The sequence below is a fragment of the Puma concolor genome, chromosome B4 (assembly GCF_028749965.1).
Source record: "Puma concolor isolate L17-30 chromosome B4, mPumCon1.1.hap2, whole genome shotgun sequence".
In the NCBI taxonomy this organism is placed as follows: Eukaryota; Metazoa; Chordata; class Mammalia; order Carnivora; family Felidae; genus Puma; species Puma concolor.
This window is the reverse complement of record NC_141673.1, coordinates 137938506-137963493: the sequence shown is the minus strand read 5'-3', so window position 1 is coordinate 137963493 and position 24988 is coordinate 137938506. Positions and strand designations below refer to the sequence as shown.

The 24988-nt window shown below is 44.6% G+C and overlaps 1 protein-coding gene across 3 annotated transcripts in view; it reads left to right on the top strand.

The window, feature by feature from the left end:
* The window catches only part of RBM17 (RNA binding motif protein 17), a 28406-nt gene extending 7685 nt beyond the window's left edge, over positions 1-20721 (top strand). For 2 of the 3 annotated variants that reach the window (XM_025930359.2, XM_086715019.1), the window contains exons 3-12: positions 4902-5018; positions 8007-8173; positions 10051-10148; positions 12884-12940; positions 14131-14272; positions 16633-16784; positions 17871-17944; positions 18782-18880; positions 19953-20025; positions 20153-20721. In XM_025930359.2, coding sequence (XP_025786144.1) covers positions 4902-5018; positions 8007-8173; positions 10051-10148; positions 12884-12940; positions 14131-14272; positions 16633-16784; positions 17871-17944; positions 18782-18880; positions 19953-20025; positions 20153-20256 — 1083 coding nt within the window. In that variant the 3' untranslated portion in view covers positions 20257-20721. The remainder of the gene's footprint in view (positions 1-4901; positions 5019-8006; positions 8174-10050; positions 10149-12883; positions 12941-14130; positions 14273-16632; positions 16785-17870; positions 17945-18781; positions 18881-19952; positions 20026-20152) is intronic. The other variant, XM_086715020.1, reaches the window with a different exon arrangement.
* Positions 20722-24988: the final 4267 nt, after the last annotated feature.

Below are 24988 nucleotides of genomic sequence, written 5' to 3'. Positions count from 1 at the left end.
CAGAATCGGAAGCAGGCTCCAGGCTCGGAGCTGTCCGCACAGAGCCTGACGCGGGGCCCAAACTCAAGAACCATGAGATCATGACCTGAGCCGAAGTCGGACGCTCAACTGACTGAGCCACCCAGGCGCCCCTGAGGGCTCACGTTGGTTCTGATTGTGTCAGGCTTGTGTGGTCTTGGGGCACTTGGTTTTGTTCACATCGTGTGCATGTTGGGCACTGGCGACATCTTTGAAATTGAACAACACATAAGACATTAAGACCATACTTGTCCACTGAATATTTGATCTAAAATGTTGTTTAGCAATTAGAATGGTATAATGGTTTGCTTATTGTTCTAAGGGGCCTTACATTGTAGAGTGTATCACCCAGTGAAAGTTCTGTCCCCCAAATGGGGCGAATATGGCTGTAATGCGTAAAAAGTTTGCTCTTTTTACGTGCAGAGCACAGATACACATAAAGTACAGAAACACAGTATACCTGTGCGGTGAAAATCGTATGGGCAGGAAAAAATGTATTAAAAGGTGCCTTGAGGGGGAAGCAGTAATGACAGAAGAAGTTAAGAAAACCTGCCTTAGAGATCTGTTGAAATATTTACCAATAAAATGTTTGAGCTTAAGGAATTTGCTTTAAAATAATCCATTATGGGGAAGGGGAGATATGGACACACACGAAACAATTGCCCTCGAGCTCATAGCCGTTGAAACTTGTCATAGAGATTTAGGGACTCATTCCTGTTTGTTTTCTCTCATTTCGTGTTTGAAATTTTACGTAATAAATGTTATTTTAAAGTTGGAATTATTTTTCTTTTACTGCCTATTCAATAGGTAGTTATATTGGAAGTGCTTACATTTGATTGCTCAGCATTGTAAAAAGGTGTTTAGGATTAGGATACCCACAGGTAAAGCAACATGGTCTGAAAATCTTAATTTGTTTTGTCAGTTCTATCGATCAGGGTTTTTGTCTTTTTCAGATTCATCATAACCAGATTAAAATTTTTATGCCAATATATTTTCTTTAATGTTTATTTAGTTTTGAGAGAGAGAGAGAGAGAGAGACAGAGCAAGAGTGGATGAGGGGCAGAAAGAGGGAGACAGAGAATCCGAAGCAGGCTCCAGGCTCTGAGCTGTTAGCACAGAGCCCAACGTGGGGCTCGAACTCGTGAACCATGAGATCATGACCTTAGCCGAAGTTGGACGCTTAACTGAGTGAGCCACCCAGGTGCCCCTTTATACCAGTATTTTTAGAGAGACAGAATTTTGTTTTTTTTTTTTTTTTAATTTTTTTTTCAACGTTTTTTATTTATTTTTGGGACAGAGAGAGACAGAGCATGAACGGGGGAGGGGCAGAGAGAGAGGGAGACACAGAATCGGAAACAGGCTCCAGGCTCCGGGCTCGAACTCACGGACCGCGAGATCGTGACCTGGCTGAAGTCGGACGCTTAGCCGACTGCGCCACCCAGGCGCCCCCAGAATTTTGTTTTTTAAAACAAGCTTTCATCCCACAAGAAAGGAAGATTAACCAAACAAGTCTTGTTTTTCCTTTAAATTTTTTTAAATTGGTTAAGTTTTTAAATCTCTCTGAGTTTCATACGACTTTTGCTTTGCACATAAGATCTAGAAATAAGATTTTATTTTCCAGCGCTACAACTGTTTCATGCATTATTCTTGAGGGCCTCATAGTCCCTTTTGTACAATGGCTCTGGCTCTAAGGAGCGGTCTCATACTTCAAAACATAAATTCAATTAGACTTCAAATGGACATAATTAGCGGACAATCTTAGGCAGTGAGAGGTAACAAAATAGAAGAGCAGAAGTCAAAATATACAGATTAAAAACTGGGCTAATTCTTTAATTACCAGTGTAATAGTGTCAGCTTTGTGGATTACTTTGAGCCAAATTTTAAAAATCCTAGCTAATTTGTTTCTTCCTGCCCTGGGTAACTTCAGGGTCACTTTCTGTTTCCAGTCAGTGCATATTTATACACTACAGGTTAAAAATTGGCTTATATAAAATACTATTGAGAAAATAGATCCTTTACAAAAATAAATATATAGGGGCGCCCGGGTGGCTCAGTCAGTTGAGCGACCGACTTCAGCTCAGGTCATGATCTCACAGCTTGTGGGTTTGAGCCCCGCGTCGGGCTCTGTGCCGTCAGCTCAAAGCCTGGATTCTGTGTCTCCCTGTCTCTCGGCCCCTCCCCTGCTCATGCTCTGTCTCTCTCTGTCTCAAAAATAAATTTAAAAAAAAAAACATTAAAAAGGGGGGTGGGGGGGTGCTTGGGTGGCTCAGTCGGTTGGGTGTCCGATTTCAGCTCAGGTCGTGATCTCATGGTTTGTGAGTTCAAGCCCCACATCGGGCTCTGTGCTGACAGCTCGGAGCCTGGAGCCTGCTTCAGAGTCTGTGTCTCCCTCTCTCTGCCCTTCCCCCACTCACATTCTGTCTCTCTCTCAAAAATAAATAAAAAACATTTAAAAAATTAAAAAATAAATATATTAGGAAATTTATTCATCACATACTGATTTTTCTGTACCCTTACTTTACTAACATTAAAAGTAAAGAGTGAGATGAAGTCTAGACTCTTGGAAATCCTCTTGTCTGCCTCAGTCTGTTTAATTTCTGCTTATCAGGTTTTTACTTCTCCAATACAGTAATTTCAGGTACTGGGAAATCTGAGATTTCAGAAAGATTTTCAAAAGAGAGGTCAAAATAAACGGTAGCCTGTGGAATCGTTTCTGCTAACTTTCTAGTATCTTTTGAGATTGCTGTGTACAGTTAGTAGTATGTTGCTCTTGAAGGAAAGTGAAGATACCACTTCACTCACTTCTCTTAGGTTTAATTCACTAATTAATTCCTCAGCACTAGGTTGGCCTAACCAAATCTTTAAGGGTGTTACCTACAACTGAAAGATGGGGCTGGGGTTTCATCTGTGTCTCCACAGATGAAATAAATCCACTTGAAAAACACACATTGAATGGAAACAATAATGGAAAGAGAGGATTCTGATCATCTCCCCCATTGCCCTTTGAACTTTGGTATTCATGTAGTGCATTGTGTATTTAATGATTCGATCAGATTTGTTTGCTTAAGATGATAAGCACTGTTAAATTCAAGAGAGATGGTGGTTTCTTTTGAGCCTTTTGTGGTAATAACACTGAAAACATAGAACACTTTTCAGTTGCGAAGGGGGCATTAAACCTTTGTGACCACAGGACCAGATGGTCACCGCCATGGCCGTGTGATGTTATCACCACTGACAGCCTGCAGGGCGGGTGCCAGGGAGGCACATCCCCTCACCTGTGAAGTGTTCCGCTGTCAGGAGCTACAGGGCAGAGAGAAGTGTAGAGCACCAGGAAGTTCTCAGACGCATCCAGAATGTGCAGCATTTTACCAGAGTGTCGGGAAAAAGAGGAGGAGACGAAGACACTGCTGCTTGTGATGATGACGACAGCAGGGAATGGAGTCTGTTCTAAATTGAGAGATTAAAAATTTATTCTGAACCAGGTCTGATCCTGATTCAGGATAAAATCAGCTCTTTATTTATTAGAGAGCAAGCGAGTGAGCAGGGGAGAGGGACAGAGGAGGAAGGCGAGAGAGCATGTGAGTGGGGGAGAGAGAATCTCAAGCAGGCTCCATGCTCAGCTGAGAGCCCTACTCGGGGCTTGATACCACAACCTTGGGATCATGACCTGAATTGAAATCAAGACTCGGATGCTTGGGGCGCCTGGGTGGTTCAGTTGGTTAAGTGTCCGACTTTGGCTCAGGTCATGATCTCCCTGTTTGTTAGTTTGAGCCCCACTTCAGGCTCTCTCCTGTCGGCACGGAGCCTGCTTCAGATCCTCTGTACCCCTCTCCCGCTCCCTCTCTCTCTCAAAAATAAATAAACGTTAAAAAAAATGAGTTGGATGCTCAATTGACTAAGCCACCCACGCGCTCCTAAAATCACCTATTTAAAAGTTATTTTAGGGGACAGCTTGGAAAATCTGGATATGAATTGGATAGGCAATGATACGGGGGATTGTTGATTTTTTTTGGTGTGGTGTTAGTACTGTGCTTATGTAAGAGAATGTCCATAATTTTAGGAGATTAAGGGGAAATGTCGCGGAGCTCCAACTTCCTTTCAGATGGTTGAGCACAAAAGACAGGTGTACGGTAAAGAAAATATGGTAACATAGTAACAGTGGTTGATGATACATGAGTGAGTATTGTTCTCTTTTAAAAATTTTTTTTCTATCCGGGCGCCTGCGTGACTCGGTTGAGCAAGACTCGGTTGAGCGTCCGACTTACGGCTCAGCTCATGATCTCATGGCCTGTGGGATCGAGCTCCGCATTGGGCTCAGTGCTGACAGCTCAGAGCCTGGTGCCTGCCTCGGATTCTGTGTCTCCCTCTCTCTCTTCTCCTCTCCTGCTTGTGTTCTGTCTACTAAAAATAAATAAACATTAAAAAAAATTTTAATTTTTTTCTATGGGTTTATAATAAAAGAGGCAGGATTTAGGTTCTACTGGGAGGGAAAACCCCCTAATCCACAGTTCCTTTTGCTCAGGCTATAAAAGCGTACCTTTTCCTTGTGAGAGAGTCACACAAGGCATGAGTGTGATGTGCTGTTACACATTTGCTCTCCTGTGGTCAGTGGAGCTTTTTGCATCTATTAATTCACGTGCAGATTTAGATAAGAGACCAAGTTTACCGTAAACCTTTTATGAAAATGGAATTTGTGTTTTTTAAAAAAAAAGACTGCAGAAAGTATATGGTAATAGTGATAATTGAATTAAAAGGCTGTTGTTTTAAGATTGTTTTTCTCCTATCTGAAAGGTTCGTTCCAGAGACCGAAAAGCTTTGTTATAAATAGTATGAATTTTAATTTGAAGCTTCCGTGCACTTCTTTTGTTTTTCGATGATTTTAGAGCCAGAGAACAAAACAGAGTACTGTCCTCGCCCCGGTGATCGACCTGAAGCGTGGTGGCTCTTCAGACGACCGGCAGATCGTGGACACCCCCCCGCACGTGGCGGCTGGCCTGAAGGTGAGCCGCCCCCCTGTCCCCTGCTGTCCGCATCCTCAGAGCCCAGGCTCCTCTGGGGGTCCTTACAGGCTCGCCCGCGTCGTTTTCAACTGAACTGTGAACATGATCTGAAATAAAGATAGTACGTTATAGAAGAACCAGAAACCGGAGATAGGCAGGAAAAAAACGAAGCCCTAGCCTCCAGAAGTTAAAAGCTTTACGTTTTAGAATAGCTTTCCATTCTCTGCCTCCTAGCGTGCTTTTCTCCTGTTATGTATTGTGACTGTCCATCTGTGTTAGAAAGCATAGGAGTACATGATCATTTCTGTGGCTTCCCCGTATTTCCTCAGATGGGCGTCCTGTAGTTTATTTAGCTTATGTAATGCTGGATGCGTGCGTTGTTTCTAACTTCTGCTGTCATGAGGAATGTTAGTGCTTATTGTCTTACTGTGGATTAAAATAGAGAAAAGGACTAAATCTACCACCCTTTTATTACCACAGTGATTTCATATAATCTTAGAAACAAAAAAAAACCAGATATGGTCACCTCTGTAAATGGGTTAGTAAGGATGAGGAAGATCTGAAAAAGGGTCATTCGGAGTCATAGTTCAAATTGTACAAAACGAAAGGTCAATGAATTCAGTGTAAACTGTAGTCGAAATTCCACCCACTCTTGGGGAGCCTGGGTGGCTCAGTCAGTTGAGTGTCTGTCTCTTGATTTCAGCTCAGGTCATGATCTCATGGTCACAGGATTGAGCCCCATGTTGGGCTCCATGCTAAGCGTGGAGCCTGCTCAGGACTCTGTCTCCCTCTCTTTCTGCTCCTCCCCTGTTTGCTTGCTCTCTCTCTCTTGCTCGCTGTCTCTCGCTCGCTCTCTCTCAATAAATAAACTTAAAAAGAAATTCCAACTGCTCTTTAACATTTATCCTACAGATGGCAGTCCAGTAGTATGACTGCAGTAGTTTAAACAGCACCATGCACACAAATTGTTTGAGGAAGAATGACCGAAAGAGGTTAATAAACAGAATACGTGATTATGGCTATTTCGTAGCAAGGCTCCTGCCCACCTCTCACACCCACACCTGTTAGAACCCAAATCAAGCTGACACAGTCCCAACTGCCCATCCCCTCTCTTCTTTAGTTTCAGTCAAAACTGTCTTGGGTTGGAATCTCCCCTAATTTGCTTTTGTTCTGAGATTTCTTGGCCAGAAGAACTGATGTTGGTCCTGCGGGCTGATAGTCTGTCAAGAAGGAAAAGTATCCCCCATGGAGGTGTTTCTGGAGATTCTTAGTCATTTAACATTTTTTGCTCACAAATTATCCACCTAATTTTTCCTCGCTACATCTAATAAAGTCGTTCATTATCTTCTGCTACTGTGTATTGAGTCTGCAGCGTCACCTACAGTATGTGAGTGTTTTAGTTTTTCCCACCCTCCCCAGCATTAAGGTATTAACATTTTAATTTTTAAAAATGGAACAGACTGCTTTATTCTTACAGCGTTTAGAGAATGATGGCTCCTTGTTCAACTTAGCAGGATTTATACAGGAAAAGTTTGCTTTCAGATTTTGAAATGACGAAGAATTAACCTTGTTGTTGACAATTTGTTCTGTCCAAAACTTTGTGGTTATAATGTTCTATAAGTTAAGTAGCTGATTGTTGGTTTCTCTCAGGTCTCAATAATAACTGAGACGAAGTCTTGTGCACATGCCTTTGTGTTTTTAAACTGTCTTTTATATGGATACAAGTCATAACTACCCTTTGTGAACCTTGCCTTAAATAGATTTGTGTAAACTTTCCAGTGATCAGGCCTGGGAGCTGATTATACCTGTTTTTCTGACTTGTTATATCCATTGGATCATAATGTTTCCTGATTCTTAGTTGTAGGGAAGCACTGAAATGTTTGTTTTATGATGCAGAACATCAGACTGAATGGTGTAATACAGGAATTGTCAGATTCAGATCCATTGATAGTGAACACACAGTCTCTGTATCACATCAGTTTTGTGTTCGGATACAAAATATGTTTCACAAACAAGCGTCCTGCCTTTGCTAGTGTGGGGCAGTGTACTTCCTGAACGAGGTGCTGAGTGGGCCTCAGAGACACCTGTGCTTGCTCGGGGTCTCTGGAGACCAGTGAAGGCATCTGATTGTTACAGATACTAAGGAAGAGTTAAGCTCAGACAGCTAACAGGACAGTGCGGTGCTTAGGGAGGCTAGAGCGCTCAGAACATCAGGACCACCAGCCTCTGGTGAAGCCCTGTTTGTCCTCACGTGTCTCCAGGTCAGCTTTGTGCTGGCTGCCTTTTGTTTCTCGGATTTCTTTAAGGCTGCCTCTTTTCTCTCAAAGGGTAGCCCCAGTTTCTAAATGTACAGAAGAGAAATGCAAAGTGTTAACCATCGGACCCTGGTCTTAGCGGACCTTAAAAGAACTAATGATGTGGTATGTGGTGGGTCGTGCCATCCACCTGTGCCAGACCCGGTTCCTGGCGCGCTGCCTACCTGGGAAGGGTTGCGTATTCCAGGGGGTTTCAGAAAGTCCAAGAGGATGCTTTCTGCCTTTTTTGTGAAGTCTCAGTGTAGCATGTTTCCATGGTACAGAATCTAAAGTTTATTAATTGACCACAAGAATGATTGTTATCCACGGATCGTTTTTTTCAGGTTTTCGTAGAGACGCTTTAAAACAGGAGTATTCATTGTGTATTATAAATAGTCAAATCTATTGCTTGAAATTGTAGGTGGCGCAGCTTGTCTAGGAATCCCAGGAAAACACCATAGGCCGTTCTGGAGTTGGTAGTAAACTGAGAGGTGAGCCTCTTCTCTGCTGCTACACAGCTAGGCCTGCGGCTGCACCAACTCCTTGGGCACCTGTTTCCTCGTCACTAAAACAAACGAGGCAGATGGGTGGTCGGCAAAGCCCCTCTGATGCTCATGGTTTTTGACCTTAATTCTACGTGTGAAATTCTAAAACAAGAGGATGATGCATAGTTTGGCATTTTTACCTTCCTCAGGATCCTGTTCCCAGTGGATTTTCTGCAGGAGAAGTTTTGATTCCTTTAGCTGATGAATATGATCCTATGTTTCCTAATGATTACGAGAAAGTGGTAAAGCGCCAAAGAGAAGAACGGCAGAGACAGCGGGAGCTGGAAAGACAAAAAGAAATAGAAGAGAGAGAAAAGTAAGGCTTTGTTTGGATTCGAGGATATTTTACATTTGAAATATTCATTGGGATTCGAATGAATGAACCCTAGTGCTAGTTTTCATGGTTGGTCTGAGCAGTCATCAGAAGGAATCCATTTGTTTGTCAGAATTTGTCCAGGCATACGGTGGCAGATGCAGTGTTTTTTTTTTTTTTTTTTTTTACAGATTAGAGGTTTTTGTGGCAGCTCTGTGTCGAGCGAGTCCATCACACCATTTTTCTCGCAGCATCTGCTCTCATGTCTCTGTGTTCTTGGTAATTCTCCCAGGCTTTCAGGCTTCTTCATTATTATATCTGTGATCAGTGACTATGACTCACTGGAAGCTCAGAGGATGGTTAGCATTTTTTAGCAATAAGGTATTTTTAATTAAGATACGTACATTTTCTTTTTAGGCATAATGCTGTTGTATGCTTAATAGCCACAATGTAGTGTGAACGTAACTTTTTCTATGCACTGGGAAACCAAAGACATCTTTTGGTTCCCTTTGTTGCAATATTTGCTTTATTGCGGTGGTCTGGAACCAAACCCACAGTATCTGCGAGGTATGCCTGTAGTTGTTGTGAACAAACGCTAGAGAAAATTTCCTGTCTAGATGCAGAAAACTTGAAGTCTATGTTTTGTGTGAGTTGTTAGAAAAGTAACTTAAAAGCCTGATGTTGAATAATAAGAGTTTTTTTCCTGTGCTAAGATGGTACTAGGATCTTAACCATTTAAAATACTTGAAATGTTTGGGGCATGTGACTGGGCTTGGTAAGTAGATTTTGCGACTCTTGATCTCGGGGTCATGAGTTCAAGCCCCACCTTTGGTAGTAGAGCTTGCTTTAAAAAATAAAATACTTAAAATGTTACTCTTAACTTTAACTAATTTTGAGCCAGATGGAATTATGACATCTTTTATTTATATTTTGTAAAGGTATGGGTAAAAGATTTATTTGTGTTTCTTTTTTTTTTTTTAAATGTTTATATTTGAGAGAGAGAGAGAGAGAGAGAGAGAGAGAGCGCACGCACATGTGTGCACGCAAGTAGGGGAGAGGCAGAGAGAGGGAGACACAGAATCCAAAGCAGGCTCCAGGCTCTGAGCTGTCAGCACAGACGACAACATGGGGCTCGAACTCATGAACTGTGAGATCGTGACCTGAGCTGAAGTTGGATGCTTCACCGACTGAGCCACCCAGGCACCCCTATTTGTATTTCTTGTTTTGAAAATACTCAATGTTGATTGTTCAATAGTCATATATGATTAATATACTTTTTCTCAGTATTTATCGAATCATTTCATGAAGTGAAAATATGTTCTAGAGAATCCAAATTCTTAAAGTATTATCTATGTTGATAATGCTTTAAAAGTGAAAGAGGTAAACATCAAGGAAACTTTTTCCTTCCTGCTTATTGTATTCGTGTGCCTGTTAAATTTGTTCAATTTATCTTTTGATTTTTCTCACTTCACTTTTGCTACTTTAGTCTTGAAGCAGTTATTTGTACATGTGCTCCCCTCCCCCAAACTAATAGTTCAGTGGGGAAGAGAGGATTTGAATATTTTCTAGACAACAGCAAGTCAAGGTGACATCCTTGGGCTCCCTATCTCTAAACTGGTTTGTCTGGGGGCGCCTGGGTGGATCAGATCCTTTCTTGACTTCAGCTCAGGTCGTGTTCTCACAGTTCATGAGATGGGGCCCCACACTGGGCTTTGTGCTGACAGCGTGGAAGCTGCTTGGGATTCTCTCTCCCTCTCTTCCTGCCCCTACCCCGCTTGTGCATGCACATGCGCCCTCTCAAAATAGACAAGTGTATTTTTAAAAACTGAAAAATACATTGGTTTATCTGTGATGAATATTTGGTTCCTTTGTTGTCACAGGAGGCGTAAGGACAGACATGAAGCTAGTGGGTTTTCAAGGCGACCAGATCCAGATTCTGATGAAGACGAAGATTATGAGCGAGAGAGGAGGAAAAGAAGTGAGTCATGAAATGTTCCGTTTCAAACTTGGTGAAATTCTGTTTGCTTTTCGTGTTCAGTTTGATAGTTGAATTGACGTTGATTTGGGTAAGTTCTCTCTGGAATCCGAGCAACCGTGTTTGCATAACAGTTTTAACCTGCATCCTGTTTTCACATATGTTCTCCTGTGAGCTTCTCGGTTGCCTCCCGACATTTGTTGATGGGGTGCTTGGGCCACACCTCCAGTATACACACGGCGTCCTCACCTGCAGCACGTCTGCGAAGCACCAGACAGAGTCCAGGCTCTGGTTTCCAGAACGTTTGCAACTAACATGCATGAATTTGAGGAAGTCCCGTAGCTTCCCTGGACATGGGTTTCTTTCAGTGTCGTATGGAGAGCAGGGAGACAAGAATTCGAACCAGGTACTTCGGGAGGCCCCTTCCATGGCTGAGGTTTCACAAGCAGATTTGCGCTTGTGTTACCGCTGCATTCTGAGTGATCGCTCGATGAGTAGTGTTCATTCTTGAGAGAATAGGGTGCTTCGTCATGTTGTGATTGCTGGCATTTCCTTGGTTTGGTTGATTAGTTTGGTTGACAAGTTGAGATTTTTTTTTTTTTAAGCGAGAAATTTAAATCTACTTGTCTGCCAGACACTAGGTACTCTTGTAAGCACTTTCATAGGTTATCTGCTTTACATCACGCAGCTCGATTATCCCCATTTTAAAGGTGAGGAATCTGAGGCACAGAGGGAATGAGTCCTTATATAACAGGTCCACTGTTCACCGTATCCAAGATCTTCATTTGCCCGAAACCTCCATTGTGATATGGTCATCTTTAACATGAGACCTGAGAATACTGTTATCACAAAGCCACAGTATTTTTCCCTGTGCATGAACTCAGTTTTATAACCAGAAGTTTGGCAAGCGTGGTCTTCCCCAGTGTACAGCTAAGGTTACTTTAGGGTTTAATTCAAACTTTAAAACACTAATGGAGTTGGAAAGGAACAAGTCTGTAATAATTTAGAATTCTTAATCTTTCAATGCAGATATGAATTAAATGTATTTATAGGATGCTTACTAGGCAACAACGAAAATCCAAGTTCATAGAGAGCAGATGGGTGGTTGGGGGGGGAGCGAAATGGATGAAAGGGTCAAAAGATACGGACTTCCAGTTATAAAGAAGTCCTGGGGCTGCCATGTGCCACATAGCTGCAGTTAGTAAAGTTATATTGCATATTTTAGAGTTGCTGAGAGAGTAGATCTGAAGTCCTCCTTACGAGAAAGCACGTGTAACCGTGTGATGGATGTGAAGTAGACTCACCGTGGCGGTCACTTCACAGAGCGCACAGGTGCCAAGGCTGTCCCGTGATGTCCCGTGTCAGTTACACCTCAGTTTAAAACAAGTAACTGCGTGCCCAACACTGTCAGGCACTGCGTTGTTTTTCTAGTGGGGGTAGAGTTAACATCTGTGTATGCCCTATACGTCAGGCATTGTGGTAAACGTTCCGTATCCATGACCTGACTCAGTAACGAATATTTGGTTTTCGTTAAACTTGTTTAGAATCAGCGTATAGGTTCAATATTTATCGGTCTCATCTTTTCCAGCTTACACGTTGGCTGCCCGTCAGATAAGGAGCTGTACTTCTGTGTTAAGGACACTATTTTTTGAACATTAACAAGAGCTATACAATCTAATATTAGGAAAATGCTGGCGTCATATCCACTCTTCACATTGCTGTTAACAGATTGACGTTCATGTTTTAACCAGATTAGTAACAGATTTCCAGTAATCACCCTGAATTTTTCATACTGAACTCACAGCTGGGTTTTTCAGAATCACTCAGTAACCACTTAAGTCTTGGTGATGAGATTAAAAAAAAAAAAAAAAAAAAGATAATGGGTGTTTCAGAAGAAACGACAAAGTTTTATTCAGGTTTGTGTTTCTCCAGGAGTATTTTGTGTAGCCCAGACATGTTAATTGTGATGCATGGACAGTAGCCATAGAGGAATTTCTTTTGTGAAACATTACATGCTGGTGCAACGTGTTTTGTAATCAGTTTTTAATTCTCGTTTTACTGTTTTGATCATTTCATTGGCAATTAAATTGTAACACATCTATTAGGGCTTATAGCAAATGAAAATTCCTTACGTCTTCCATTCGTGTTCTCTCACTGGTTGCTGGAGAGCATACGGAGTCTGTTTTTGGTTCGTCGTGTCCGTCATTGTCCGGGACACAGGAGCGGGAATGGCCAAGTGCCCACATTTCCAAGTAGGTGTCTGGCCCAGTGGTTGGCACCCTGGAGGGCACGGGGCCGCGTTGTGGGGGAGTGTCGGCGCCGCGGGAGCTGGGTGTTCTGTCTCTGCCCATTAACTCCTCTGACCCTTTTCTCATCTGCCAAGTGGAAGCAGTGATTCCTCCTTCCGCGGTTGGTTGAACCTAAATGAGGTAACGTGTGAAAATGCCTCGTGGCACCAGACTCTCGGTAGAGCTGTGTTTCTGTTTTGTAAGTAACTGCTAGTTCTCTGGGCCGTGTCCTTCACCTTAAAATTCATTTGTTAACTGCATTTTAGGGTTCTCGATTGCCTGCTGTGAAAAAGATGATTTTGTCTGTCTGGGTTTCGCCCAGGTGATTTTTTGGTCCTAGATGTCCTTCTTCCCTCCCCTGTAGAAGGAGCGCAGGACAGCGCGTGGCATGTCGCGAGCCGGGCGTCTGCGGTGCTCCCCTCGTTTAACCAGTGGGTTCGTGTCTTGCAGGTATGGGCGGAGCGGCCATTGCACCACCCACTTCTCTTGTAGAGAAGGACAAAGAGTGTACGTATCCGTTTCTTGCCCTCTCTTATTCCGATCCCGGCCTCGGGCCCCATCAGGGGGAGTCTTAGCTTGAGTCGGCCCGGTATTCGGAGTGTCAGGGGGAGTGGCCTGAAAACCCGTCCTCTGGCTCCTCCGCCCGCCCTTCTGCTCCTGCCTCGGGCTTTCATCCCGGGCCAAGGCTTGCGTTCTGTGCAGCGAGATGCTTTGCTCTCCTTTTAAGTAATTTGTTATGTTTTCTCTTCACGTTTCATAGTTGGGGTTAGGTTAAAATACATGTAGCTCAGTCTATAGTTTCCATACTCTGTGGTCTAGAGGCCGGCAAATTCGTGACCTTCCACAAGATGGCAGTGCCTTCCTTAATTAGATTTTTCTGCAATTATTTTCTGTTTCCTTACACATGTTGTGCATATTTACTTAGATTGCCAAAACATGCCCACTCACTATTTTTGCTCCTGGTGCTCGGTTCTAGAATATTTGGGTTGGAATTGGACTTTGATACGGCATCTAGATCACGTTCCTGCCCACTGGGTTGGACCGGACCTAAACCATCCCAAGAAAATATAGTCATCCTAGTGCTTTTTAATACACTATGTTATTTTTTTAAAGAAGAGAATTCAGAAAATATTGTTGAACATCTTTTATGTGAAAATACCTGGCAGATCATAAGCCCTACTTGAAACTAGTCTCCGGGAGTGGGGCCCAAGCATCTAGATCGTTTCAAAGCTTCCTTGTTGGTTCTTACGTGTAACTAGGATCAAAAAATCACTGGTCTGATGTATAGGCTCAAGTCTCAAAGACGTTTATTATTTGCTAGGTTAACGAGGTGGTAATACTGATTGGAGTCTTAAGACAGGTACACAAAACGCTATGGGAATTAGAGAAAGCCCAAGTGGGTCTACCTGGAACACACAGAAAATCTTAAAGTTTCAGACACAAGTTGTCATTTAAGAGCACGTTAAAGGCTGAATAATGTTTCAGCAGGATGTAAAAAAGACATTTGAGGAGGTAGAAACAAAAGGAGCAAAGCTGGAATTGGGAAAATAGTTTTCTGCCTCTGATTTTGAAGAGTCCTGTAGCGACTAGAGAGTGATCTGGCGTTTCTTACTTCTTATAGGTAACTGATCTATGTAAGTGCACTTCAGAATTTTTTGGTGTCATTTTGCTAAACCTGCTTTATTTTTATTCAATAGTACCCCGAGATTTCCCTTACGAAGAGGACTCAAGACCTCGCTCCCAGTCTTCCAAAGCTGCTATCCCTCCCCCGGTATACGAGGAACAAGACAGACCCAGATCTCCGACCGGACCTGGCAATTCCTTCCTTGCCAACATGGGGTAACGGTTCCAAGCGCTCTTGTCGCAGCAGGTGTGGGAAGGACAAGACTCAGGGTGAAGTGCGTCCACGCTTTCAGTAGGTGCAGCTCTTGGTGGAAGACGAGGGCTCTCGGGTGTTTGGGGAAGACGTCACATAGCGTCCTTCTTCAGAGTCCGTGCTGGAGTCCTGCGGAGGGCGTCCCAGCACGACACCGTTGGGTCTCACACCACACACGAATCCCTTTCATGTGGGTTTTGGATGATTGCCATACTGGACGCCATATTCTCTAGGTGGGGACACTTCTGATAGTTATTTGCATTGGTTTTGAGAACATTTGCAAACGAAATAGCTCCTGTGCGTTAGAGTTGACTTCTGCTGTGTCCACAGGGTGAATTGCAATTTTTTCTTGATGAAACGACCATTTGCTTGAAGGTTGTGGTTCTATACTTTTGGCTTAAAGCATTTATTCTAACTATAATTAGAAATTTGTCTATTGGCATATAAAATTCAGTTTTAAGGTTGACTTTCAGGAGGGCATGGATTTTTTTTTTTTTTAATGTTTATTTCTGAGAGAGAGACTGAGCGGGGGAGGGGCAGAGAGAGAGGGAGACACAGAATCTGTAGCAGGCTCTAGGGTCCCAGCTGTCAGCACAGAGCCCGACGCAGGAGTCAAACCCATGAACTGTGAGATCATGACCTGAGTCGAAGTCGGAGGCTTAACCGACTAAGCCGCCCAGGTGCCCTGGATTTGTTTTTTAACCCACCCTGGGCTTGGCAGGCATGTTGTTCGCCCGGTGTCTCCTGTGAGGAACGGTCACGTGAGGCAGCCCTCCACTAAGGCCTTGTCGTGTGTTTTGGAAGGGACGGCAGCTGTGACGGTGGTCATCCCCCCGTATGACCTCACCTGCGCGCGTGCACTTTCATTCTGAGCCTGTGGAGAGGTGACTGGCAGGTGGCGGAGTGGCCGCGGTTCATGCCCCACGTGAGACTTTTCAGTTTCTGACTGAGGGATCCATCTCCTTGACTGGTGCCGTGTTCTGTGGTCTAATCGATGGCTATGAAATTGGAGACAGATACAGTTTACAGTGCAGCTCTTTGGTCACGGGGGTCTCCTCTCCGGAGCTCAGTGAGCACAGGGCAGTGTCGATCGATGGTTCATGTCTCCACTCGTGTGGGAGGCTCTGTCGGGCTGCCCCAGAGCGTGTGCTGGAGGGGGACACGCGTGAAACTGGGATTTATTCTGCTAGTGAGAGAAGTGGACTTTTCGCTGAATTCCCCCTTGAGCGCGGATGAGGTGTTCACCATGTGCCCGGGGGAGGGACAGCGTGGCACGGCTCGGCAGCCTTCCTCCCTCCGGCTCCGAGCAGCTCGCTCAGATGGGATTTGTGGGGGGCGATGTAGGTGCGCCCTTACTTGGCACACGGTGTCGTGATGCAAGCCCCAAAGAGCAGAGGTCGCTGGGGGGACCTCCTCGAGACCCCCCGAGGTACCTCCAAGTGCAGCGTGAAAGCAGAGTGCTAGAGAGCGCGAGCTCTGCCCGGGACTCGAGAACTGTAGGTTCCAGTTTGACTTCGCCATTAACACCGACGAAAGAATTTCCGGACTCAGTGTCTTGCTTTGCTCCTCATCAGCCTTAAGCTGGTCGGCCAGTATGAGCCTCGGAGTCTTTATGTTCTCATCTGCTGAGTGGATGATCTCTAAGAGGTCTTTCGTTTGTGGGCTGTCATTGGAAGCTCCGTTGTACTATTTAGAAAAATGTGGTCGTCGTCGTGGGAAATTTATCCTTGTTTTTTGACAGGCACACTTTTAACTAAACCATGGCCATAAACTGTGTAGCAATGCAGAGTCTGAAGCACATGAGACATCTAGTGTTTTCTAATAGGGATGCTGGGAGAATATCGCAGGAAACGGGTGTTTCCCTTACCTCATGGATAATCTCAGGATGTCCAGGATTTCAGCACTAGTTTTTCCGTGTCTTTCAGTCTGAACATCTCACAGCTTCCACTGAATGGCCTGTCGGTAGTTACAGGTGGCCACGTCGAAGCCATGTGGAATGTACACTTTTCTCTTTTCAACGTTTTTATTTATTTTTGGGACAGAGAGAGACAGAGCATGAACGGGGGAGGGGCAGAGAGAGAGGGAGACACAGAATCAGAAACAGGCTCCGGGCTCCGAGCCATCAGCCCAGAGCCCGACGCGGGGCTCGAACCCACGGACCGCGAGATCGTGACCTGGCTGAAGTCGGACGCTCAACCGACTGCGCCACCCAGGCGCCCCCACACTTTTCTCTTTTTAGGAGGCGATGGCTGTGATATAAAATCGGTTTGTGCTATAGCAGGTGACTCAGTCCAAGAGATCCTTCTCTTTTCCTTCCTCCCAGTGGCACGGTAGCACATAAAATCATGCAGAAGTACGGCTTCCGGGAAGGCCAGGGTCTCGGCAAGCACGAGCAAGGGCTGAGCACCGCACTGTCGGTGGAGAAGACCAGCAAGCGAGGAGGCAAGATCATTGTGGGCGACGCCACAGAGAAAGGTGGGTCTCCTCCACGAGGGGGGCCTCCAGGGTGGGAGCGGCGGGCGTGTGGTCCTGTGTGACAGGGCTGGTCCTCGCCGGAAAGGAGACTTTCTGATTGCGCTGCATCCCAGTTTGGCATTGTGTGGACGGAGACCCTGGGGGCTCATCTTTATTTGTTCAGAACAAAACTAGCGGTAGGAAGGTCCGTGGGAGAAAAGGTGAGAGAGATTCTGGCAGAAAATAAACACTCAAAGAAATGGTTTCATGCCTATTTCTATCAGGCGAAGACCTTGTTAAATCGGTTAAAATCATAGTTAGGTTTTTAGAGCATGAAAGACTGAGTCGTATACGGTATGTCAATGATTATATCGGTGATTTCCATCCTGAAAGAGTTCTCTGTTTTTTTCTTTTTCCTGCTCTTTCATTGTAAGTGCGATTTCTAATTTTCTTACAGATTGATTGCTCTGTGAGATCTAATGTCATTTCAGTCTGTTGGTAGATGATGTCTAGTCGGTGTCTTACTTTCATTCGACTATTACAGTCTGTTCTGTGCTGAGGGCACATTGGAATGAGCCAAACATGTTTGCACTGTAAGCAGAACCGAGTTTGTTTTGAGTGTCTTAGTGTAGCTCCCTTTCCTAAAGAAAGAAGATGCCGTTTCTGGCAGCCAGTCAGCCTAAGCGGCCCGTGCCCATCCCCGCAGCCGCGCTGATCGCTGGGGTGTGTGGCGTTCGTCGGCCGGCTGACACACTGCTTGTTCCATCGGCCGCCGACCTTTGGCCACACTGCCCTTGCCAGTCCTCTCCCCTGTGAGGGCTGTGGTCCGGGTGCTCTGTGCAGCTGCCCGAACTGACGAGGTGAGCTAACAAAAGTTGCAGGTAATTAAGGAAGCCAAAAACTTGTAGGAATCGCAGTAAAAGCTTAGACCAAAGCGAAACAGAGATTCTCATCACAGATAAGGCTGCGTTTCTGCTCAGACACTGATGGCATAAATGCTCCTAGATGACTCCGAGGACGTAAATAGCGAGAAGTACTCTTGAAATTAGTCATCGTAACTCGGACTCAGTGCTTTAACACACTTACATCTTAAATGTCTTGCTACAGACGCATCCAAGAAGTCGGATTCCAATCCATTAACTGAAATACTTAAGTGTCCTACCAAAGTGGTCCTCCTACGGGTAAGAAGCAGCATTGAAGAAACCTGTTTTCCTGCCTTGATTTTTGTGTGTCATCCACCCTGATCTATCTTTGCACACCTTCAACCCTACGGATAGAGTGACAGTTTAAGAAAACTGAAAATAATTTTTTTGCAAATGATCCTTCTGGATAGACTCCATCTAAAGCTGAGGTTTTAAATTCCTTTTTCATGATTATTTATTTATTTATTGCTAGATACAGTGTTTAAGACTGCAGTGAGCAATTGCTCTAAAATATTTGAAATTGTTAGAAGTTCAGCTTAATGTATGCATTCTGCTTGTATAGGTGCTCTTGTGACTGAAGCTTAATGTGTGTGGGAGTATGTGTTTCCATTTCGTATTTCTCAAAAGCTGTATTTATTTCTCCTGTTATTCTTACAACATGAATGTATTCGTGTACTTATGCTCATTATTCACACCTGAAAAACTTCTTTTTGCCTCATTGGTGGGTAAGCCATGTTTAACTTGGGCATCTGTCCAAGTAGGGCACTCTTTTTCAACTTAACGGTCAAAGTAGGACATAAGCTCCAAGAACTATTTTTCAGTTAAATGAGTAAACAGAGTAAGAGTGTACATCTGTACTCTGTTAAGTGCCATGAGCTCGTAATTTGCTTTCATTGAATGTGTTTAAGAAAACCATAAATACATGTTTTTATTTTTGTAAGAAGTACCAACTTTGGGTACTACAAGGATGAACATTTTCATTGTGTCATTTGGGGTTGAGAACATTTGCCATCATGAAAGAAACTTACTTGTTCGTCTCATTTATATATTCGTAAATTATACTTGATGCCTGAATTTATTTGTTTTTGTTTATAGAACATGGTTGGTGCGGGAGAGGTAGATGAAGACTTGGAAGCTGAAACCAAGGAAGAGTGTGAAAAATACGGCAAAGTTGGGAAATGTGTGATATTTGAAGTAAGAGGGTTTTTTGATGTTTATCACCCAAGTTATAACTGATAGATCATCAAATATCTTCTGCCTCTAAATAGAGACCAGATGTGCAGTGAGAAACATGCCGTGTTGTTACTCCCGAAGGTGACAGATGTTGGTTAGGTGCACTTCTTTTACTTGGTTATAACCATTTTAACCATAAAGATAAGAAGGGCTTCAAATTTTATTTGGTGAAGAAATAAAATGTTTCATTTTATGATTGAGGTTTAGTTTGGTGATTATAGATTGCTGTGTGCTCCATAGTTCAGTTAGTTGGACATGCCTTTGGTTTCATTCATTTGGCAAGTGTGTATTTAGTGCCTCCCACATGCATTTGGGAGACAGGAAACATGTTCCCCACTCAGTGATATGTTCAGTTGAAGAAACAACAAAACAAGCCCGTGTAAAAATCGAGAACATTCAGTTGCTGGACTCTGGAGTAGTCACTGTGAACACAGGAGTCAAGAAAGGGATTCGATCACAAAACATAAGAGCAAGCTTTATGAATGACATCAGTGTGGGCTGAGCTTGAGAAGGTTCCAGCGTGGACCGGCTGGTTGGCGGTGCTGGGAATTAACTGGGGGGGGGGGGGGGGGGGGGGGGTGTGCTGCTTCCCCAGGTGGAGCGGGGCCATGTTATGCGGGACTCGGAGAGTCCGACAGGAATTTAGCCGACGTGAGAGGCACTTAGAGTAGGGATCTGTTTGTCTGTTTCTGCTCTCACTGCTGGGTTGCGTTGGGTTTTCTGGGTCGCGTTGTGTTTGTTGACTGCTTGATGATTTGTGTAGGCGTCAGCCAGCATAGGACCTCTTCAGGGTCAACGACTGCCCGGCTTAGTTAGCTGTGTGTTTTCTGCACTTGCCAAGGTGCCTCTCATAAGGAGACATTGGACGGATTTTGGTGATGAACAAATCATACTTATTTCCTTGGTACTTGACTTCTCCATTTAAGATGGTAATTGCAACACTTACTCTGACAAAGATCCGTTAAGGAAGAAAACTTATATACAACTGTATCTCTTGATAACTTTACTTATCATACTTTCATTTCTTTTCCAGATTCCTGGTGCCCCTGATGATGAAGCAGTACGAATATTTTTAGAATTTGAGAGGGTTGAATCAGCAATTAAAGGTAAGTTGTATAGCCCACTGTAAAGAACAAAAACGAATTTGTGATCTTAATCCTTCAAATGAAAACATGTTCTTGTGGTGTCTCAGGATACCTGTATTAACAGACTGTCTTTCTGTTTGTCTTTTAGCTGTTGTTGATCTGAATGGGAGGTATTTTGGTGGACGGGTGGTAAAAGCATGTTTCTACAATTTGGATAAGTTCAGGGTCTTGGATTTGGCGGAACAAGTTTGATTTTAAGATCTACAGCACGAGTTATCTTCGATGGCCCTTACATGAGCTGCCGGCTGAGCGGAGAAGAAACAGGCGACAGCCAGCCTGTGTGGCTGCTGGGTACAGAGACTCTTGGAAGGACTTCTGAGATATATGTTGATTGATCCCTTTTTTATTTTGTGGTTTTTTAAATATAGTATAAAAATCCTTTAAAAAAAAAAAACACAATCTGTGTGCCTCTCTGGTTGTTTCTCTTTTTACCACTTCTAAGGTGATTACGTTTTTTTGCTAGGATTTCATGATAATTCTCAAGCGCTTCAGTGAGACAGCATTTCTTGCACTAAAAATATCTAGAACGTTTTGGGATATGGGGTTGTATTGTTACCCTTTTCTTTCTTTTTTGATTCATTTTAATAAAACCTGCAAGTTCCTAAACTGTAGCTTCATAAATTCTATAATAAAGTGTCATCTTGGCAGTCTGCCAAAGGTGGAAACGTTTGCTTTCTCTAACAGAGAAGTTCTTACTGACTCCAGTCATGGAGAACTCTGTGACGGGAGCCAAGGTGGAAGCATTGCCAGGCTGCCGTGACCGTTGGACAAACCGTTTCCAGTGAAGTTATACTGTGGGATCTGCGGCGAGTGTGGGGGTAGGTGGGCGCAGAAACCGTGGATCCAGCAGTGGTCTTCAGAGACTCTTGTCTGGTCTCCGTGCAGGTCAGACTCGACATGTTGATTCCAGAATTCACAGGTGCATTGTAAATGTGTGTCCAGTTATATTTTGGAAACGGTGGCTCCTTAGGGGCCACGTTTCTACTGGCAAAATTCGCAATAGTATTAGTTCTCACGTAATTTTTATATTTATAAAATGCAGCCTCATAGGCCACTTAAACTGTACTGCCAATGGATGGAATTCTAGAATTGTGAAAAGTTGTGGCATCGGAGTGTGGTGGTATTAAGTGGGTTAAAGATGTAGCGGGACCACAAAAAAGAAAGCAGCTAATAATACTTGGTACTGAGGTTCATTGCCAGAGCAGGAAGTGTTTCCAGAATATACTGTGCCTGTGTTCTGTTCCTTGCTTGCCCAAATACTGCATGTGACCTTTCTGCAGCGGCAGTTGGGGGGGGCGTGTACCTGTGCTGTCTCCAGGTGATTACCACGTGGAAGTGTGTTGTGACCCTTCTCGGGGGAAGAAAGCACTCAACAGTTCTTTGCATCCATGGTTTGGAGACATAAGGAATATTCTAACCCTTTTTAAAAAAGGATTTTCTCATGTTTTTATTTAACATGAATAAAAAAATAACATATTCTCTTTTGTGGTATCATTTTACTGAGTAAAACTGAATTGAGACTTGGTTTCTGTGATAAAAGCATACGTATTCTATAAAGTTGGGTCAAAGAATATAAAGGAATTATATAATTGAATATTTTGTAGAAATAAAAATCAACAGCAGCCCTGAGACTTGAACGGGTCTACCTGTGGACCTGAACACCTGGACCGGATACTAACTATGGGCCTATAGGTACCTAAATGTGCTTGTAATGGGTTATATGCCAATAAACGCGCCATAAGTTGAAGATCCATTTGATACACCGAATTTACATAGCCTAGCCAGGCCTACTAAACGTGCCCACGACACTCCCGTCAGCCTCCAGGCGGGCAAAATGATCTCGCACAAAGCCTATCTGATAACAAGGTGTTGACTGTCTCCTGCCATGTACTGAGGACTGACCTGAAATTGATGGGCACAGTGGTTGTTGGTGGATCTGTCTGCCCTCGTTAACACTGGCTGCCTGGGGGCGGTGGCTCACCGCCCAGCATCCCAGAGGGCGTCCGACCGCACGTCACTAACCTGGGACAAGACCCACGTTCACGTTCAAAATTCCAAGTACAATTTCAGCTGAATGTGTATCACTTTTGCACTATTATAAAGTCAAAAAATTTTAAGTTGAGACTATCGGTATTTATTATGACAGCTAAATTTGTATAATCTCTGATATTCTTAAAGTAGAATTTCCAGAATGCCTCTAATACCTGCACTATTGTTCTGCTTTATAACAGAATGGTTTATTTGCATCGAGGTGGCTTTTTCCAATGTTCTCATGATCAGCGATGCGAGAAATGCAGGTGCCTTACACTACTTTGATTTTTATTAGCATGGGCACATCTTAGTAAGTACTTCTCTCCGATTATTACTCGTTAAATTATCCATGACTGCATTAATCGTTTAGTACGTTATTGGAAATGAATTTCTGATCTAATTCTGCAAGATAGGGCTTGAGAAATTTAAATTAATGTCCAATATTAACTTCAGCATAAAAATGTTGACATAAATTATATCCGTGAAGCTACAGTGTAACTAGGAGGGTTCAGTGTAATAGACGCTTGTCACTCCTGGCCCACCTGGGGTGTGCAGGCCCATCCACCTCCCTCCCTAAGGTGAAGACGCTTGCTTTCCTGGCCTGTCTTGCAGCTAAGGCAGGGGCCCAGCCCTGGTCTTCCCATGACCGGTGCCAGCTCGGAGGCCATGCTCGCACTGGCGAGGGCAGGCGCGGTGCTGGCCAGCCTGTGGGTCAGCGGGGGCAGAGACGTCATGTTGTAGTGGCGTGTGTTGTGGGGCCAGTTGTGTGGCAGGCAAGCTTCGGAGCAGTTTTGAGGTGTGGTCGGTCAGTGCTCTGCTCTGTTTGAACCTCCCAAGTGTGGCTAGGGCCAGTCTAGAGATTCTGGTTTGCTGCCTGGTTGTGTTTTTGTGTGAATTCCTTTTCTTAAGCCAGAGTGTGTTCTCCGATTCGCAACTAAGAACACCTGACCGATAAGTCGGTATGTGGAATTGCAAATGACAGATCTTAAAAGATGGACAAGATGGGACAGGATTGAGGAGGGCTCACTATGCTCAGTTAGTGGGTGAAAAATTGGTGAACCTAGTTATTTGGTGGCAAAACATTTTGCCCAACTGTTACTGTGCTTTGGCCTAGAGGCCAGACTGGTCTTAAGGGAAGTAAGAGGGAAACCACAGAGTGTTCCCATGTCCTGGTCATTTTTTAGACAGCTGTGGCTTTGGTGCCAGACTGCGTGGGTTCAAACCCTGGTACTGCTTAACTGCTGTGTGACCAGGTGCCTTGGCTGAAGATGGAAATGATCACCGTACCTACTTCAGATTGTTAGGAAGATGAAGTAAATCATACGTGGGAAAAACAGATCCCGGGAGTGTTGAGTACACGCAGGCTGCAAAGTCCTGCAGAAGAACGAGAAAGCCTGACCGAGGGGCTCCGCTTTGAAAGGCGAGCTCAGGAGAGGACCCGGCCCCGCTAAGGGAAGCCGCCTGTGCTGTGGCCTGCGTCTCGGTTGATGGGGAGTCTGAGTCTGAGCCCGCTGGTGTGAGGGACCCGCCATCGCTGAAGCTCAGCCAAGGGCCCCCACAGCCTTAGCCGGAATTCAGATCGGAGATTGTAGACTCCACCAGTGGAGTTACCGGGCGGCTTTCCCACTGGAAAGGATGGTTTTGAACTGCCCGAGACCACAGCCTTACTTCTTCAGTACGGGGGAGGCGACTGGCTGGAACCCTGGACACCAGCTGCCACGAGACAGTGCTCAGCTGAAAGACCGTTAGGTGAGGCTGTCGTGTTCACTTGGACTTGGCACGCTCAGCTGTCCTGGTCCTGTCCTGCCTTTGTACGCCCAGTCCCATGTTCAGGGCAGGGGACCCGGCCTTTCAGCTGTAGGTGTGTGCCAAGTAGGGACACCTTTCACCCCCAAGATTCTGGGCTGGAATCAATAACTGGAAGATACCTGGACTCGTCTCTAGGTCAAGGGTGAACCTAGGGGAAGAACAATGGATGTTCTGGGGGGAGCCGGGGAGGTCAGCCGGCAGACACGGCATATGCCAACATCGATTCCCTAACTCCTCTCTTCTGTGTCTCTTCAGAGGCTGGAAGAATGAATTAAATTCTTACGTGGAGCTAGGGACGGCCATGGGACCTTTCTGGCCAGTGAGCTGTAAATGGGAATGTGCACATTTAGGTAGTTTCAGAAATGCCTTCTGCTAGCCATCTAGTCCGGGTGACGAGCCCACACGCCAGGCCAGGGAGCGAGGAAAAGCCCGGTCACATCAGTGATAGGCAGCTTTCCAGCTTTTCTGCGCGGGAAGAACGGAGCTGCCGTATGGTTTTCTCTTCTGCTTGAAGGTGAAGTCGTCTCTTGCCGGTACATTCTGTTCCCACAATGAGTGTGATTTGTTTAAAAGCTGGGGCGGGGGGAGGGGGCGGGGTGGATTTTTTGGCAGATCATTAAAATCACCTACCAGTGTAAAGCCTTGCAGACTTCTCAGTTTGCTTTTCCTAGAAGCAAGCCCCACCTAAACCGAAGGAGAATTTAGTTCTCCGTTTTCTTTCAGCAAGCATTCTGTCCATCGCCGTGTGCAGGTATCGTACTTAGCCCTGGGAATGAAGAACTGAGTAAGGCAGTGGTCCTTGCTTTCACAGAGCTCGTAGTTTATTTCAGGGAGAGACGCACACACACAAAAGCGAACACAGGGCAAGGTGAACCGTGCCGAGATCAGATCTGTCACTCGACTGAATTCTTCGGGGCTCGTGACATTGTTCTCTCTAGTCCCAGCATCTAGCACGTATCTGGTAAACAATAAATTGGCAGTAAATTTGCTGAGTCTGAAGTCACAGATCACAGATGACTGAGCAGGTGTGTTAGGAGTGGTAACGTCTGATTTGTGCTGTTGGTCTTGAAGGAAGCGTAGGGAT